This window comes from Notamacropus eugenii, chromosome 3 (assembly GCF_028372415.1).
Source record: "Notamacropus eugenii isolate mMacEug1 chromosome 3, mMacEug1.pri_v2, whole genome shotgun sequence".
Classification (NCBI taxonomy): Eukaryota; Metazoa; Chordata; class Mammalia; order Diprotodontia; family Macropodidae; genus Notamacropus; species Notamacropus eugenii.
Window position 1 is genome coordinate 485,765,267 of NC_092874.1, and position 17,899 is coordinate 485,783,165.

Sequence of the window (17,899 nt, forward strand, 5' to 3'; positions counted from 1 at the left end):
GTCTAGCTCCCAGGCTGGTCAGACCACAGCCATCCAGAAGCACCGAGGAGATCCAGGGGCTAAAAAGTCAGGACTCCAAGAAAATCCTGTCTTCTGAAGAAACAAGAGAGCAGCCGCCCTGTCACCCACTACTTCCCACCCAACAGGAGCTTCCCCTGAGTTAAGAGTCCCTGGGAAGGGTCAGTTGGCCACAGGGGCTGATGACGTCCCCATAAGCCCAAGAGCACAGACTTCTCAGCTTTCTCCTTTACCTTGAATGAGCTGTGCACCAAGGTCTCATCAAGGTCAATGACCATGCATTTCTTGCCATAGTCTGGTACCTTCAGGTCTGGAAGGAGGTATTTAGCTGATGGCTAAAGAAAGAGAAACATCCAACAGTAAAATAACCCCCCAACATTGTGACCTTGAGCATCCCCCAAAGCAAGTCCACATCTGCCCCTGGCCACCAGTCTGGGGAGCCCATTGTAAAGTGATGGTTATTCAGTGGGATTCATGTGTCCTCTGACTGATGGAACCAATGTCTCTACAAGAAATAAACAGTGTCCCTTTTCCGTCTGGGGTCACTGGAGACAGACAGATAGAAAAACAGACACACACATGCCTACAAAGGGAGTGCTCAAGGGCCTAGAAAGACAACTGAGAATGGCCTGTGTGTGCCCCTTTGCCCTCAGCACCTGTACTGAAGCTCAGCCTCTCCACGGTGAACAGACTACTCAGATGAGCTACTGCCTAAGCCAGCAGTTTCCAGAAGGTGCTGGCTCCATGAGCGGGGCCAGCCAAACTAGAGTGGCCACAAGTCCTTCATGATGGCAGGAGAGAAGGAAGAGCGTTTCCAGACGGCCCCTTGACCTCTGAGCCCAGGTTTGTGAGTGGCTCAGGGGGGACCCGGGAGACCCTGGGCACTCTGGGCTATGCCTCTCAGAGCTGTGTGACTTCACCTCTGAGCCTTAAAATGGGGGTGAAAATGCCTGTCCCCTCCTTCTCCCAGGGTTGTTGCAAGGCGAGAGCTTTTGTAAGCCACTGATGGTTCTAGAAAGGCAAGTTAGTATTCCTGTCATTATTAGCATGTGTGAGTGACGAAAGGGAACACGAGGTTTGGAGAGAGAAGATGTGCTAGGTATAACTTTGGGCCAGTCAATTAACCTCTTTGGGCCACAGTTTCCCCAGATATAAAATAAAGGTCTCTTAGGACTTGCGGCTAAGGTCCAGTCCCACCTTAGCCTGAGGACCTCATTCTGTTTGCAGTGGCCTCTGTTAGGGCAAGAACAATTTAATTTAACAGGGAAGGAAATAAAATGGTATTTACTCGTCCTTAGCTCAGACTGGACCTTGGCCAGAGAGACCAGGCAGTGACTGAGAAGGCAGAGCCAGGAGCAGCGGCCAAGTTAGGCTCAACATCTGGAAATGCTTCCTGAGGATGACGAGAGCTGGCCAAAGATGGGAAGGGTCTAAGGGTCTCCTCCAGAGGGGCTGGGGGTCAGGTAGAGGCTGGCAGAACGTTGCTAATGGGGATTCCATCCAAATAGGGGCAAGGGAGAGACGTCCCAGGGCAGCACTCCCCGTCTGAGTCACCTAGGCCCAACATGATGCACGTTTACACGTATTCCACAGGGATAATAGCAAGATGCCATGTGCTTGTTTGGGAGGAGGGGAAGAGGATTTGTAGACAGATTCTTTGGGGTGCAGAAGACCCTCAGCGAGCCCCTGGAGAAAGAGGGCCTGCCTGTGGCGCCAGTGTCTCCAAAGCCCAATCCCCCTCTGTGGGTCAGGACCGGCCCAAAGGCTGCCTGTGCAGACCCCGGATGGCAACCCCTGAGGAATCCTCAGCTCATTGCCAGAGGTCTCTCCATGCCATGGAACCACCCTCTAAGGGAAGACAGGTGCACATGAACTAGGCAGACCAGGCTCTCTGCACTAGCTTTAGGGTGGGTGACTAAGAAAGCAGCAACAGCCCTTCAGAATTCGATCAATTTTGCATTTCAAGAGAAGGTAAAAGCTGGCAAAGTCAATCCTGTCTTCCCCTCCCGCTTCATTAATGTTCAGAATGTTGGCCCATTAAGTGCTTTGTCTGATGGGATGGTCTTGCCTTTAAACTAATTTAGTTTCATCAGCTTGAAGTGATTCACTGGAATCCTCACATAGATTATGAGTCCTAAGAACATGGGAGCACATCACAGGAAATCCAGGCTGTTCATGAGCCTGAGGGATCCTGCTGTGGCAGATTCCCAGGGCGCTGGGAAAAACCGGACTGGTCCCACACTCAGAGTTCCCAAGAGCAGCTGGCCCTGGTCAGTGGAAAAGCCAGTGCTCAGATCTCTGAGGTGACCTCCAGAGGATGGTGGACCTTGGGCTGAAAAGGCCCTCTAAGGCCCAAAGAAGTGGGAAGCAGAGGTGAGTAACAGTGAGATCTCAGATGGAGTCCAGAAGGAATCTCCTGCTCCCTAAAGGCCACAAAGTGAACAGACTCACCCAAGTTCACACAGCTTGTCATGCTATAGATGAGGAAACTGAGGCCAGGAGAAGTGGTGACATGCCCTGTGTCACCCAGCTAGTAAGTGGCAGGAATGGGACTTAAATCCAGGTCACCTTCCTAACTCCAAGACCAGAGATGCACCTGTTCCACTGTGCTGGAGGAAAAGTGACGAGCACCAGCGACAACAGAGGCAACCTGGCTAGTACCTCATGGACAGAGGTGAGAAGACCCGAGTTCAATTCCTGCCACATCCTGGCAAAGTGACTAAGCAGCAGAGAAGCTATGACAGTTCCCCCAGGGCTACGGCCATCCCCTGATGAGGATGAGAGCTCCCCCATCTGTAGGAAATCTGAGGCTTGCAGAAGAATGGGACAGGGACTGCTGCCCTCAGGCAGGCCACTCACCCACCCCTAAAGAACCCGTAACCATGACAATAAGCTGGTGTTGCTGGACCTCCTTACTGGGAGCCTGAAACCCGCTGGGGCCTTGTCCCCACTTTACAGCAGAGGAGTTTAAGTGACCTGCTATTGTCACATAGCCTGGATCCCAGGGCCCCCTGACCGCATGTGGCAGCTATGGCACAGGTGGATGCTGAGGACCAGAGCTCGGGCAGTGGAACCTTGGGGACACACCCTGGAGGGGAGCCCAGCATCACTGGCCTGTCTCATGAGTGTCCCCTCTGGACTGTCCTTCTGAGGTTTAAGAGAGCATTGCCTGACCTGTATGGGCATTTCTGGATGCAGAAGCTGAAGTTGAGGTGAGGCAGGTGGCCCCTCGGGCCCGCGGCCCAGCTTTGAATCCTGACCTGGCCGTCCTTCCTGTCCCTGTTTAAAACAACAGCTCTGTGTCACAGCTCACTGAGGGAGCCATCTGACTAGGGGTGCAACATCAGCAGGAACCCAGAGCAAGCCGCCCCAAGAACAGGAAGGAGATACGTACGCTCGGTATGGAGATGATGTGCCTCTGGTCGCCCTGTGGAGAGAACAAATGAGACCATGGTCACCCTCACAGGCCACCCTCGCAGGTCACTCTGGCAGGCCACCTTGCAGGTCACCCTCGCAGGGCTGCTGGAGGGCTCAATAGGAGAAAACAGAAGAAACGTCAAAGCAACGTGCCGACCTTGACATTCCCTTGGCTGGTGGAGGAGATTAATGAACACTCGCTCAGCAGATGTAATCAGAAGCCAAGTGGTGACCCACAGGTGGAATCTCGCAGTGGCAGCACCAGGAGGCACTCACTGGCCTTTGCTTGAACCCCCTCACAAGGAGAGCTGAATGGAAATGGCATGGGCCATGCCTTGGGGGACAGTGAGGAGCCCAGCACTGGATGGTTATGCGTTGGGCAAGGGGATGGATGAACTGACCCTTTGGCTCCTGCCCACCTTGGCCTGCTCGGTTTGGGGGGTGGTGATGGAATACACTGTTTTCAAGCTGGACTTTGGAAAATGGTCCCTTTTACTCCCACGAATGTCCTCAGCAGTACCAGCCCACCAGAGGCTCTGAGGTCCTAAAAGGGCTTTGCAAACAGAAACATTACTCTGAATCAGTTTAAGGCCCCCCACCCCCACCCCACCCCCAGGCTGGTTCCCTACCCTGAACTTGCCAAAGTTTCCTAACCCCTGATCCTCCCTCAGAATGCAGGAGCCCTGAGCCCAGCTCCCTGCAGCAATGCTGAGAGACCCCTCCTGGCTTGACGAGGGGCTAGCAGGTCAACCTCCCACCAAGGCGATGAACCTTTACAAATGCTGCTCGCTGAGACCTCAAAGGTGCTGGGTTTGAGCCTAAAAACTTGTGAGAAAGCAAAGCAATTCCTAAATGCACCACCCTGCATTCTTCAGACTGTTTGGGGGGCCCCTAAGCCCTGAAGAGACTCTGGGCTGGCCCAGGGCATGGCCCTGGATTATGAGGAAAACAGTGCCTTGGACCCTGTGAGCCCCACATGTCCAGGAGAAGACTGAGCATTGGTGGAAAGAGCCTTAGAAACTAATAGCATGTGGCATTTTTCAGCTTCTCAAAGAACTACAGATATGATAAAATTTAGAGTTGGAAGATCCCTCAGAGGCCCACTAGAGTAACCTTCTCCTTTTACAGATAAGGAAACTGAGGCTCAGAGAGGGGCTAGCTGGCTGGTCTGAGGTCACATAGCTAGTGAGTGATAGGTGGGTCCAGGTCTAGAGCCCAAGACTCCTGGGCTCTGATCTGGAGTTCCTTCCTCCTCCCCCCCATTACGGTGTCCCCTTCTCCCCCTACACAATGCCCTAATGCCCCACCAGGGCCTGGGCACATACAGGAGCTCCAAAGGCTGGGGCAACAGTAAGCAAGTTTGGCTGTGTCCTAGCCAGCCAGGAGGCTGCTGAAGTTCCAGAAGGCCACTGCTCACTGGGGCCAATTTGGGACTTCCTCACCCTGGGGCCCGGGCCTCCCACATGACAATACCCCAAAGGTGGCCAAAGGGGAAGCCCTGAGCCAGGACCCTGCAAGACCTCCTGGTGCCTTCATTCGTGGCAGCAGGCCCTCCAAGTCATGACATCTCAGAGCCTCTGGACCACAAAGTCTCCATTTCACTTAGAGGTCCTGCCCTGCAGGGACCCAGCTGGCACAGTCAGCGAGCAGGTGGGGGGCAACTCTGGCCTCAGGCATGCGTCGGACTGTGGGAGCCTGGGAGCTCCCATTGGGGGCTGCAACTCGATTCTCCCTTCCCAGCTGATGACTTTTATTAAAAGACTCAGGGTGTATTCAAACAGCCAGAAGGACATTCACCAGCCTCTCTTCTCTCACACTGACCCCTCTGAAAAGGCCTTTTGCTTCCTCTTTCCTGAAAAAACAGTTCTGAGCAGGAAAAAGGGAAGGCCTGGTGACCTCAGGGCAGGTCACCAAACCTCAAGGTCCTCCGTAAGAAAGATGCTGACCAAGCACATGCAGATCAGCATTGGGGGAGGGATTCTCCACATGAGGAGTTTCCCATGTAAATAAAATCACAAGTTGAGATGAAATAAAGAAAAGGGAGTTTTCTCTTATGTTCTGTCAATTTACAGTCAGATCAAGCCTCAGGCAGAACAGTGCCCCATTGAGACTTCAGAGTGAGAATTCCTGGCATTTCGTTCCAGGGGTAGGGCTTCCCTCAGCACCAATTAAGCCCTGAATGTCCAGGTTGCAATAGTCACAGGCACTGGCTCCTCAGATCATTCAGGTCCCCAAGGAAGCCTGGGCGGGGGGACACAAGGCACAGGGTCAGGGGATGATCCTGCTCACTCACAGTGAGGGAACCACCATTTTGCCAGGTTACAGCTTCAAGCTGACAGACCAAGATGAGCATTTGGAGGGTTCTACCATGGGATGCTAGAAGGGACAGAAAGTCTGCCAGGAACATGACCAGCTTTCATGGGGTTGGCTAAGAAGCACTGTTGTGTGGCATCCCAGCTGATTCTCAGTCCTCTTAGCCACTCTGATGGACCAATGCCATTTTTTGCTAGGGCCTGACTGTGGGCTGGCAACCCCAATCCTTACTAGGGCTGCTCCCCAGCCCCAGCCACACGGCTGTGAAAGTCACTGAATGTTGGAATCTGCATGCCAGGCAGGACCTTGGGAATCATTGTTAGAAAGAGCCTGTCTCCCATTTTACAGATGAACCCATCGAGATCCCCAGAGGCCAGGTTTCTGCCACTCTCTGTATATGTTTGGCTTAGCAGTGTCTGACATGCAGTCAGTGCTAATTTATTAAAAGGGCATAAAGTGGCAGAGGGAGGGTCCTTCCTACACTATCCCCTGTCCCCTCATAAAGGACACTAACCAAAGCTGCTGCTGCTACAAATGGAGTGAGGCTGGTGCCCGGTCGAGGCCCAGCATTTATAAGAGCCTGGGCAGCTCTTGGCTCCTGGGAGTGCCCGAGTCCAGACATTCACCCTGCTGTCACCCTGAGGCAGGGCTTGCTGAATGACTTCAAATGCCATAAGGAGCAAGGCCCCACGTGCTGGAGCTCTTAGTGGCAGCATGGCCAAGCTCAGGCCCGAACCTGACTGCATCCTGATCAATTCTCCAAGATCTGATCACCACTAAGGATATATTTCTCCAGTTGGCATCCAAAGGTCTCCATAATGTGGCTCAAGCCCCTGATCCCCGCTTCTCTGCATTAACTCCCCTTCACGCTGTCCTATGTTCTGGCTCGAGTGGCCTTTGGCTGGACCAGGGCATCTCCCTGCTTGGGGCTCTGAAAGTCCTTGGTTTCTGTGCAGGCTCTGGTAGTTGCCCCTGCCTCCAGGAAGCCTTCTCTGGCCCTCCGACTGGTGTGGCTTTTATCTCGATTTTGTTATTTTGAAGGAGGTCCAAAGAGAGCCTTTTCCTTTATCTACAAAGCAGACAGAAAAGATTCTTTCTAAAACACAATCTCCATTCGGTGCTCTTCTGCTGGCTCCCCTTGCCTGGCATCTGCCCTCCTGGCTCCTCTGCCAGCGGGCAGGCACACCCTCTTGGGTCCCTCTGGGCATGCTCTCCTCTCCTTGCTTTGGTCTGCCTCAGTCTCTCTCATCGCTCTCCATCTTTCCAAGTTTGTTCCCTCCATGTGGCTTTAGTTGTAGACAGCGATTCTGCGCACTTCCCTGGGAATCACTTGGCTCTACCAAGGATTTTCAGAGGATCCATCCCACTCACACACACCAAGGGGTGAACCACCCTGCAAGATCAAGGCATTGGCTCTGTTTGTGAGTGTTCTCCCTCTGACCCACTTCCCCCAGCAGCCTTTCCCTGTACAGATTCATGTGCTGCCCCCATCCCCTTTCTCAAGCACCTCAATGAGGTTCACTCCTGTGCTCTTTTCTGCACAGACCTATTCTTTTCTCTTCCCCTCACTTTCTCCTCTGAAAACCCACAGGAGAGAACCAGCCCTGCCCCCACCCCTTGCTTTTCTTCCCTAACTCTCTCAGTATCTTTTCAAAGGTCTTACGGACGCTTGGCTTTTCTCCATTAGAGTGTTAGCACTACACCATCAGACAGTGCTTGGAGATGCTCGTACACACTTCCTTTTCTAGGTTTCTCTTGACTCTCGTCTTTGTATTTCAAACATTTTTTTGGGCTGGTCTTTTCATCAGAAATGCTTGAGGATCTCTGCTCTCTCACAGGCACAGGGCAGGATGGCTCATGGTGTAGCCTGGCTAGACCCAGCTGGTCCTCAGGCCCTCTGAGACATGGGGAGAAAGAAGCCAGGACATCCTGGGCACACGGGTGATGTGTGCCTCCTCCAGCTGGCACATCTCTCTCAGTGCTTGCTTGCTGTTGCCTCCAACTCTTCTCTTTTGTGCTCTGTGAGAAGCCCAGCTTCTTTTCTGGCCTCTCGCATCCTTGAGGCACTAGGTCCCTCCGCCCCTTCCCCACACATCATGCATGGGGGCTGGAGGCAGTCTGCTCACACCCCATATGCCTCTTTTGTCCTGTAAGGTCTTTATTATCTGGACTTTCCTTAGACCAAGATGCTCCATGACTCACAGCCATGTGGCTATTCTACTAGGAGAATACCAGTGCTAAGGCTTGGGGAAGTTGGCAGTTCAGAAGCAATGAGACTGGGCACAACTTTGCAAGCATGCTGGAGTTAGGCCTTCCTGCTCAGTTTTGGACCTAGGAAGATGAGGGATAGCCAGCACACGGATAACATGTGGTTTTCATCCATGCTGTTTTTCTATCGTGGATGGTTTAGAACAATCTATTTCCAATTGCTGGAAATGTCAGGAAGGAGGTGCCTATGCAATTCATCAGTATGATAGTTATGAACAAGGACATCTGGGGACTCCAAGCCCTGGAGAAGGCTGCCTTGTCTTTGGACTACAGCAAAGAAAGAATTCTGACCACGAACATGTGAGTCTTGTCTCCCTAAATATCCTGTCAGCATCGACCCCCACCCACCTGGAGAAGAACCACCAGCTTCTCCCTGTTCCTAACGTGCTCTCATGGCTGCTAGCCTCTGAAGGCTGAGCTGTCCACGCAGTCACAGGAGAGGCAGCCAAAAAAGAAAGCCTCTGTGCCCTCGGGACGATTCTCATACGCAGCTGCTCCGTCATGGCTGCCATAGGCCCAGGAGGCCATGCTCTCGTTCGGACCAGATGACAGGACAGATAGTGGCTTCCTTCTGGAAAACTTCATGGATAAGAAGGAAGGTGGTGCGGCAGCAGGCGCTGATAAGAAAGCCCCTCTCCCCCCAATTCGAAAAGAAGGCCTGGAATTAGAATTACTTAGGATAAGGAACAGCCATCTCTCAACCTCCTTCATTTAACCTCCCTAGGGAATTCCCCACAGGTCTTGGTCAAGCAGAGAACCATGTAGACAAGGGCTAATGAAGGCTGGGACCCAGCCTCATATTTCAGTGGGGCAACATCCCACTGCCTGCAGGGACCACCTTATTGGGGTGACAGCCACCCACAGCAGGGTAGGCTTGCCAACTCAAGAAACTGGAGGAATGAAAAATGCCAGTGCAAGACCCAATTCTAAGGTAAGGAAGAATGAAGAGCAGGAAGACGGGACACTTCTACCGCCTACGTTCAGTTCAGAATTTGGCCCTGAGCATGAGATGGGGGCCGAACCAGGCTCTTCCCAGGGCCACTCTGCCTGCCTGGGACAGGACTGACCTTCTGAAGGCCCCCGTTCTCTTCCACCACCGGGGGCAGCACACTTGTGGTGTGGATGGCTGTGGTGTCCACATTATAGTTGCGGAAGCAGCAGAACAAAGAGCTGAAGAGGCTCCGGCTCCTTTGCTTCTTCAGGTTGATGTTGCTCTGGGATGCTGTAGGAAGAGAGAGAGAACACAGAGCATGAGAACATCCCCAAAGAAGAACAGCGGACTCCGTGAGGAGGAGAGAAGGGACATCGATTCCTTGTGTTTGGGGACACCCTCCCCTCCTCCCATACCAGTCCCCAAATGGAAAGTTCCCCATACCCATCAGTCAGACCCCGTCATCCACCATCCCTCTGCTTAGAAGATAGAGGTTAGTGATCCCATTGTCTGTTCTCAGGGACCAGGATTATTAGAAATACAAGATCAGCATTTACTGTAGACTGGCAGACTACCAGAGGGCGTTGGGGCCCAATATGTAAAGGAGACTGTAAATGGTGGAAGGGGCCAGGCCAGGAGGAGATCAGATGCACAATGGAAGAGCTTCTCTTTGATCCTGGAGAGACAGAGCTACAGGGGTGAGCTGAGAAAGGGAAGGATCAGCCAGGGTCAAACATCCATGTGAGGACAGGATGGTGTGAGAAGTCTGAGGAGAGACAAGAAGGCTTGGAAGAGACGCTGTGATACATGAGTCATGGCATCAGTCAGCTCTAGAACTGCCAGGCTGTGGTGAGGGTCCAGGTGAAATGAGATGGCCGAAGTCCGCAGACCTGGCCAGCAGCAAGCCAAAGGAGTCAAGAACCCGTTCACAAAGGGCTCCGGCCTGTGAGCATCAGAGCCTGACAACTCTAATCTCAGGCCCTGCCTGAGCTCCCCCAGACACTGGCCTCACCCTTCTCCAATCAAAGATTATTTTGGTCCGTCAAAGTAAATCAAATACGGTGCTCCTCATGGAGCATTTCCAAATAAAGAGCACTGCGAGACTGAATGATCAACGGCTCTGTTCACCATTAAAACTACCAGGCAGAACAAGTAACAAGAACAAGCGGGGCCCCAAAAGTTCTCTTCTCTTGTGGCATGACTTGGCTGTATGTGTACATCTGGAAAATGGGACGCTCACAGGCCACTTGGGAGCCAGAGCTCGAATCAACAACGCTTGGTCACCAAATAAAATCCAGAGACTTCATGACTGGGCTCATAGCCCAAGGAAGCCAGCGATGAGAGGAAAGTCCTCATATTCATAGTTGTACTGTCTGAGACAGCCAAGTACCGGATACAAAGGAGATGCCCATCAACTGTCGTTCAGTCATTTCAGTCATGTCCCACTCTCCATGACTCCATCTGGGTCTTCCTGGCAAAGATAATGGAATAGTTTGCCATTTCCTTCTCCAGTTCATTTAACAGATGAAGAAACTGAGGCAAAAACAGGAATAATGACTTGTCCAGGGTCACATGTAAGTGTCTGAGGCCAGATCTGAACTCAGAAAGAGAAGTCTTCCTGACTTTGGGCCTGGTGCTCTGTGCACTATGGTGCTCCATAGCTGCCCATTAAAATACTCTTTGGCATATGGGATGGCTCTCTGGGAGGGATATTGGGGTAACTATGACTTATTTTAAAAGATCATTGTAGACAATAATTACCATTGATTGGCATTGATTAAGCACCCACTGTATGCCAGGCACTGGGGATACCAAGACAGATGAGACTCCTTGGCCTCAGGGAGTCTACAATCTAAAGGTGGAAACAATATAGACACATAGGGAAATGACACAAATACAGACAAAAACACATAATTAAAAACAAAAGGTGCATTCACACGACAAGTCCTTTTCTAATTTTCAGAATGATAAACTGAGTTGTCCTCAACAAGCACCCATCAGTTGAATAAAAACTGTCCATGAGCTGCGGACTCGCAGGCTCCTCTCATTCTGAATCTCCATGATTCGTCTGGGTCTTTCTTGTAATTCACTGAATTCTCCTGTTTGTCTGCCCAGCCACGTGCCCTCACCATCACCGGGTTATTCTGTCCTAGTCCCTTTCTAGGAGCACATCTGTGCCAGGACCCATGGATGTCACATGTGAAGGGTATTATGAATGACAGGGGCTGGGGGTCCTTTGGCCCAGGGGGGTGGCAGTGAGGCATGTTAATGATCAGGAAAATTGGGGTGTGTGTGTGTGTGTGTGTGTGTGTGTGCGTGCGTGTGCAAGTGCCAGGGCAATGGAATATGGGCAGGCATCCTGAACCTGAAAAGCCAGCCTGGGGTAGTCACTAGGTGTCAGGGCACCGACATTCAAAAGGCTTCAAGAACCCAGATTAATGGAAAGAGCCAAAGCAAAGTCAACGTTCTGGGGCCTGGGCATGGTGCCTGCCTCGCCCACCACCCCACTGCATGGGCATGCTGGCTGTCTTGGAGAGGGCAATCCCACATTCTCACTGTCCCACCTTGAAAAATCCAAAATACCACAAAAGTCACTGATGACAAAGAGGAGCTAATGTTGTGAGGCTGGCTCAGGAGAAGGGGTCTGCTTTGTCTCAAACTATGGGCTTTTCCAGGGCAGGCTTATTCAAAGTTTCTCAGGAGACCGTATGTATGCGTGTGCACCCACCACACACACATGTCTTACGTGTCTACATAGTTACATTCAAAAGGATACATGTAACCTACGTACGCATACGTATGCTGTATCTACACATAACATATCATTATACACACATAGGGAACTAGAGATCAGAGTATCTAAGCACACAGAATAATACACATACTTGTACGTTATGTAGCTATAAAACACACAGAGACACTATATCTACACATGTAACATAAACACGCGTCCTCAAGAAATATCTACACACATGATATATACTTGTGTACTACATATCTACACATACATAATACACACGTACACACATGCACATATCCTAGCTTTCTCTCCAGTGGTCTGGCTATCTGACCTTACACACCTTAGCAGGCCCCAACACTACATCACCTGGGGCTGCTGTTCTCATCACCACTCCTGCCCCCACCTTTGGGGCCAAAGGCACAGGCCTCCAAGTCATCGGTACTGCAATTTCTGGATGTGGCTAGAATCTGGAGTGCTCGTGCCCCTCCCCACTTGCTGGCCTCATGTGATCTGGACCTCTGCTTCTGCTGCTTGGAGGTTTCCCCACACACTCTGGGGGCTCAGGAAAGCATGGGGTCAAGTGTGACGCTGGGACATGTCACCTACACAAGTTCACAGTACTAAGAAAAGCCATAAAATCTGAATTCAGAAGAGAACGCCCATGTTCTGCAAAATCCCAAGTTTTCCTTCTCCATGCAAATGAGCCACAAAATTAGCTCTAAGAAAAAAAAACAAACCAATCCCAACCCCTGTCTACCCAGCGACTGCCTGACAAGCACTGGGACAGAAGCTTTGGCAGGGCCCAAGCAAGCCTCCCTGCTCAGCCTCGTTCGAGGGGATGTCTCCTAGGAGGGCACCTTTCCAAAGACACGGTCAGGAAGGAAGAGGTTACCAAGACCATAAGAGGCTGCCTGAAGGAGTGGCAACTGACAGGAAAACCTGGGTTCAAACCCTGCCTCTGGACACTTCCCAGTCATGTGACTAGGCAAGTCACTTCCCCTGGGAGCCTCAGTTTGCCCATTTGTAAAACAGGGGCAGGCATTCCCTGTTGTGCCCAGACCACCAGGCTTCCTGAGAGCCTTGAATGACATCACGTCATGGATTCACTCAGCAAAGCTCCCCCGTGATACGCTCTTATTCTTTATTATGTCTGCCATTATGATCCAGCTGGGCACACAGGGGCCAAAGTCACCAAGGGAATACAGTGATACCCCAAAGTCCACATTCTTCCCAATGCCAGTTCTGCTCTAATGGTTTAAATTCCGCGAGCAGAAATCAAATGCATTTCTTCCCAGGACAGACGGAAGTCTCCAAAGAGTTGGTAACACCATTGTGAAGCCACCATCCCAGAGCTCCCAGAGCACTCTGAACAGGAGAGGTAGATGGGCAGAAGGCTGGGAGGAAGTGATTGATCAGACGAGGCTTTGGCAAACCTTCTGTCCCCTTCTGTCTCAAGGGTCTTGGAGAGGACCACATGTAGCTCTTGGGCAAGGTGGCACCTTCTCAGTAACACAGACATCTTAGAGAAAGGCTCCAGATATGGAGAAGTCAGGAGACCTGTCCAGGGTCACACAGCCTGATCTGCTGTCTCTCTCAGAATGTCCAGAAACATTCAATTCAGCATTGTCAGCAACATGGCTGGGGAGCTGGTGGAGGTTTGGCCGTCTACATCAGGAAAGGGTCCCCATAGCAGACACCCTTCTGGGATGACAGGGATACTACAAGGAATAAAAGGCCTGGTTTCCTACAGAGATCTCTTAGAACAAACTAAAGCAGCTGAAGCTGACGCCTGCAGATGATCTCTGAGAACACCAGGAATGGAGCCTTTCAGGAGCGCAGCCCCTCGCTGCCCAGTCAGTGCTGCAGTGGCCTGACTACAGAAGTGAGTCCAGGAGGAGGAGGATGACCCCTTGAATTTTGACTCACCTGGATGGGCAGGGTGGAAGGCTCCAAACAGCCAAGGACACTTCCTGAGCTGCCTCTCCTGGACACGTCAAGGAGTCTGGGAATTCTGACCACCTCATAGTCTGGAAGTTGGAGGGATTACTTGGTTTTGAGGGGCTGAAGGGGCAAAGAGGAACATTGAGGTTCAGCATTGGGGAAAAGCTTCCTGTGAGGGAGAGTAGTCCCAGCACGGGACAACCTGCCTCCAACTGCAGGCTAAGCCCCTGCCTGTCAGGGACGTGGGCAGAGGGATTCCACTTCCCACAGGCCAGCTGAGTGAGGCAGACACAGAGCTACCTGGCTGCTCTTAGGACCTTCCTTGAGCCATCCCTAACTACCCAGAGTCATCATGGTACAGTGGAAACATTAGGGGCTCAAATCCTGCTCCTGACAGGGTCTGGTTGGGTTACTTGGGACAAATCGATGAACTTCTTCTCTGCTCTGTCAAATGACAGCGGAAAGTCAGATGGCCTCTGAGGACCCTTCCCCTCAGGATCTAGGACCCTATGTCCTATCTCAACAAAGATGATGGATCAGTGATCCACTCAGTCCTACTCAGCTCCCCTTCCCCTTGAGATCTAGGACTCTATGTCCTGTCTCAATGATGATGACAGATTAGCTGCCCAGTGACCCACCCAGTTCCACCCAGATACCCATGAGACTACATTCGGGTGGGGGTGCCGCTAGGCTTCAGACAAAGCCCCAGGCTGCCCCCATGGGCCTTGCAGCAGGTTACAGGCAAATGTCCATAAATGTTTCCCTATTTTGCGCCCTAAGTGCTCATGCTCCTTTCCTCATGGGGAAATCACTCCTTGGCAACTGGTGAAGTGAGGTGACCAAAACTGTAAACGGCCATCAGGTGGGTGTTTGTGCCAATAAGAGATCTGTCCTCGCACCACAGAGCTGAGCTTGAACAGGCATCTGGAGGCAACATCCCTGTGGACAGCCCTGGATGGACTAGGGGTGAGTGAAGGAATCACTAAGGCCTCAGAACCAGCCCAGCAACCTAGATGGCCACCTCAGAGAAGTCAGAGACATCCTCTGGCCCAACACCCTCATTTCCAGGCATCCAAGTTATCGGACTGAATACTGTACGCCCCTGATTGGTCCACTTTAGCTGTATTGGTTGGGAGCTGTAGACAGTGATGGGGCAAAGTCCCAAGGCCCCCCATGGCCTGGGAGCCAAGCACAGGGCTGCCCAACACTGCAATGGGTCAAAGGAAGGCATTATTTCTTCACTGTGGAAGACTGGTTAGCTGCTCTGGAATTCCTGCCAGAGTCGTGGTTTGGAATGGATCTGGAACAGGAAATTCTGTGCAGTCCGTGCATACATCACATTCTTTCCCCTTTCCAAAGGAGTGGCCAAAAAACAAATAAACCTTTCTTCTCTTTAGGAAAAAAAAAAAAGGCAGATAGCTCAAAGTTCAACAACACATGGGGACTCTGGAAATCCAAACATCCTTTCCAGTTAAGGAAAATAACCTCAGATTGACAAAAGCCAGCAACCTCTTCAGAAACCTGGTCCCAGCCCCCGCTCTGTGGGCACAGGGTGCCCCTTCCTGGAGAACTGTGCCACTCACAGGCTAGAACTAGAAGGGAAGGGGCCTGATCCCCTTTCTAGAATGAGCAGAGGAAATGGAGGCTGACCCTGGCTCCACCTGGCATCCCTGTGCCACCCTGGCCTGCTGCAGGCAGACAGAAGGCCTCAGGCACTCCTGAGGATGGAGCAGAAGCCTGGATGAGAAGCTGCATTCTCACTGATTTGAGATACCTGGGGTGTGGCTATACCCAGGAGCTGAGGAATTTGCCTAGCTGGCTGGCCCTTGCCTCACAGCACTTAACTTTTGGGGTTTCATTTGATCTGTTGGACTTCTCACCTCTCCTTCAATCTCTTTTTAAAATGTATTTTATAGAGAGTTCTAAAGTAGCTATTCTGGCCCCCCCAAAATCGTTTTAGCTAATGTTGGCTGTGGCTGTGGGCAGGGATGGGCACACTATGCCCTCAACCCAGCTCTGACTTCTGGGTATCGCAGGTACTCTCTGGGGCCAGGGCTACTGGTTCTAAGGGTTTCTGGTATGAAGTTGACAAACAGTATGCTTGTCAGGCTCCTCAGAGGCTGAGATGACTTTCATGGAAGCCTTGAGTGTGAGCATCAGCTCTTGGCCTGCTTCCAGCCATCACTAGCTAGGGAGCCACCAGTGCCAGAGATGACCCCTGAGCCCCCCTCACTTCCCCTGTTATGTGAGTAGCCAGCACTTAGCCCTTTAAGCCTTGTAACAAACTTGGGAGGGAGGGAGTATAGGTGCCATTCCCATTTTACAGATGGGAAAGCAGAGGCTCCACCAGTTCTAATGCCTCATCTGGGAATGTTCAAGGAGGAATTCCTATCCAGGCCTCTCGTCCAGCTTCAGGGTTCTATTCACCACCTGAACCCATCAACAGACTGTCAACCAAACCTCCACATTTGTTTATTTAGCAGCAGATCTCCCACTGAACTTATTTCTTACTGCACAGTGGTGTTCTGTATGGGACCTGGGGCTGGCACAGAAAGGAGCCTCAGAGTCTATCTACTGCAGCCTCTTCATGGAGAGCCTCAGGATGCCAAGGGCCTTGCTCGGGGTCACCCTAGTGGCCTGACCTTAGCAGAGGCAAGAGCAGGAGGCTTTCTACTAGACCCCAAGGGTCAGGGCCTCCTTGCTATCTCTCAAGAAAGTTCAACTTTCTTCCCATGGCATTCAAGGCTCTCCTCTCTCTAGTACTGTCCTGCCTTGGCAGACTCTGCCAGCCTTGGGACAATGCCTCCAAACACCATCCACACCTTTGCTGGAGTGCTATCTCCCTTCCTCTTCCGCACCTCCTGGACCTGATAGCCATTCTGAAAACCCTGGGCAGTGCTGTCTCGTGGTGCTTTGTCCTGTGCTCCTCCAATGAGCATATAATCATGTCTCACTTTGTACTCCAATGTTAGGCTCCCCAGAACCAGCTTTGGTCCCCAGCACAGGGGCTCTCTGCACTCAAGGCCAGAAATCACGTGTATTTTTCTATATTGATAACAAAACTGAGGCAAGAAATATTAAAAAAACAAACCAATTTACTCTGTCAATAAGCTAGATGAAATATCTGGCCTTGAATGTACTCTGATGAACACAAGCCAGCCCCCTATTTATCCAGGTAGCTCGTGGACTGGCCTCAGGCAGGAGCCTTGGGTTTGAATCTTGCTTCTGACAGCTCTGGGACTGTGGGTAAGTCCCTTCCCTCCCTCAGCCTTCATTCCCTCATTTGCAAAATGGAGAGAATAAAGCCTCTGGTAGTAGCCTCCTGGGGGTGGTCTATGTTCCATGTTGCCCTGAAGTGGTTCAGATCGATTTACACATTTACTCAGATCGTAATGGAGATGTCCAAGACCGTCTTACTTGGGTTAGATTCAGTTGTGGGAAACAAATGGGGAAAAATATAAAAGCGAATCATTGAGGCTCCCAAAGAAGGGGCTAAAATGCACTCAAACAGAGAATCCAGAACAAAACCCCATGGCTTCCAGAAGAAGAGGATGGTCAGATGCTCAGTGACTGGAGAAAAACCAGAACAACTCCTGGGGAAAATGGGATTGTGGTGGGACCATGCCACCACTCCTTGTCTGCAACAATGAGCTGGGAGAGAGGAAAGATCAAAGGGGAGAAAACGCACTCGTCTCAGTTGTGCAGGATGAAAGACAGCTCATCGAGCCAAGACCCAAGACAGACGAACTTTATTACATAAAAGGTATGCCACCGCCTCAGTAAAAAAGGAAATGCATCAAAGAACAAATGAAAAGAAACCATGGGGGTGGGGGGATTTCTGCAGAAAAACGAGCACCCCCTCCATGATCGATGGACATCGTTTCCCATTCACGCTCGGACCCCAAGTTGTGTCAAGTTCACAGATGCATAAGGGACGTGACTCATCCAAGAGGCTCCTGAGTAGGTTGTCTCTGCTTTCTTCCTCCTACCGAAATGTAATGAGTTTGAAGTCAATGGTTCTCTTACACCTGACTGGCTCATTTTGTTGCTGAAATTTAAGTTCAGAATAGGACTCTTATAAAAAAGAAGGCAAAGCAGTATGACGCTCTTTAAAGGCAGGCTGCTTGGGGGAGGGTCCAGAGGGGCTGGACAGGCTTGTTTCAGGAAAAGCAGAGGTGGGGGCCTACCAAAGTGAGGGGAGGCCTGGGCTGACTGAGCCCCAGGGGTGGAGGGAGGTAAGGCAGGGAGGTCCAGACAGGGCCAGCAACCCC

The 17,899-nt window shown here is 51.5% G+C and overlaps 1 protein-coding gene across 2 annotated transcripts in view; it reads right to left on the bottom strand.

Moving 5' to 3' along the window:
- Positions 1-17,899, bottom strand: part of CTDSPL (CTD small phosphatase like) — a 77,627-nt gene that overhangs the window by 17,096 nt on the left and 42,632 nt on the right. The window contains exons 2-5 of one of the 2 annotated variants that reach the window (XM_072599184.1): positions 9,084-9,238; positions 3,413-3,445; positions 3,193-3,297; positions 252-353 (exon numbers count right to left, since the gene is read on the bottom strand). In XM_072599184.1, the coding sequence (XP_072455285.1) occupies positions 252-353; positions 3,193-3,297; positions 3,413-3,445; positions 9,084-9,238 (395 nt within the window). The remainder of the gene's footprint in view (positions 1-251; positions 354-3,192; positions 3,298-3,412; positions 3,446-9,083; positions 9,239-17,899) is intronic. The other variant, XM_072599185.1, reaches the window with a different exon arrangement.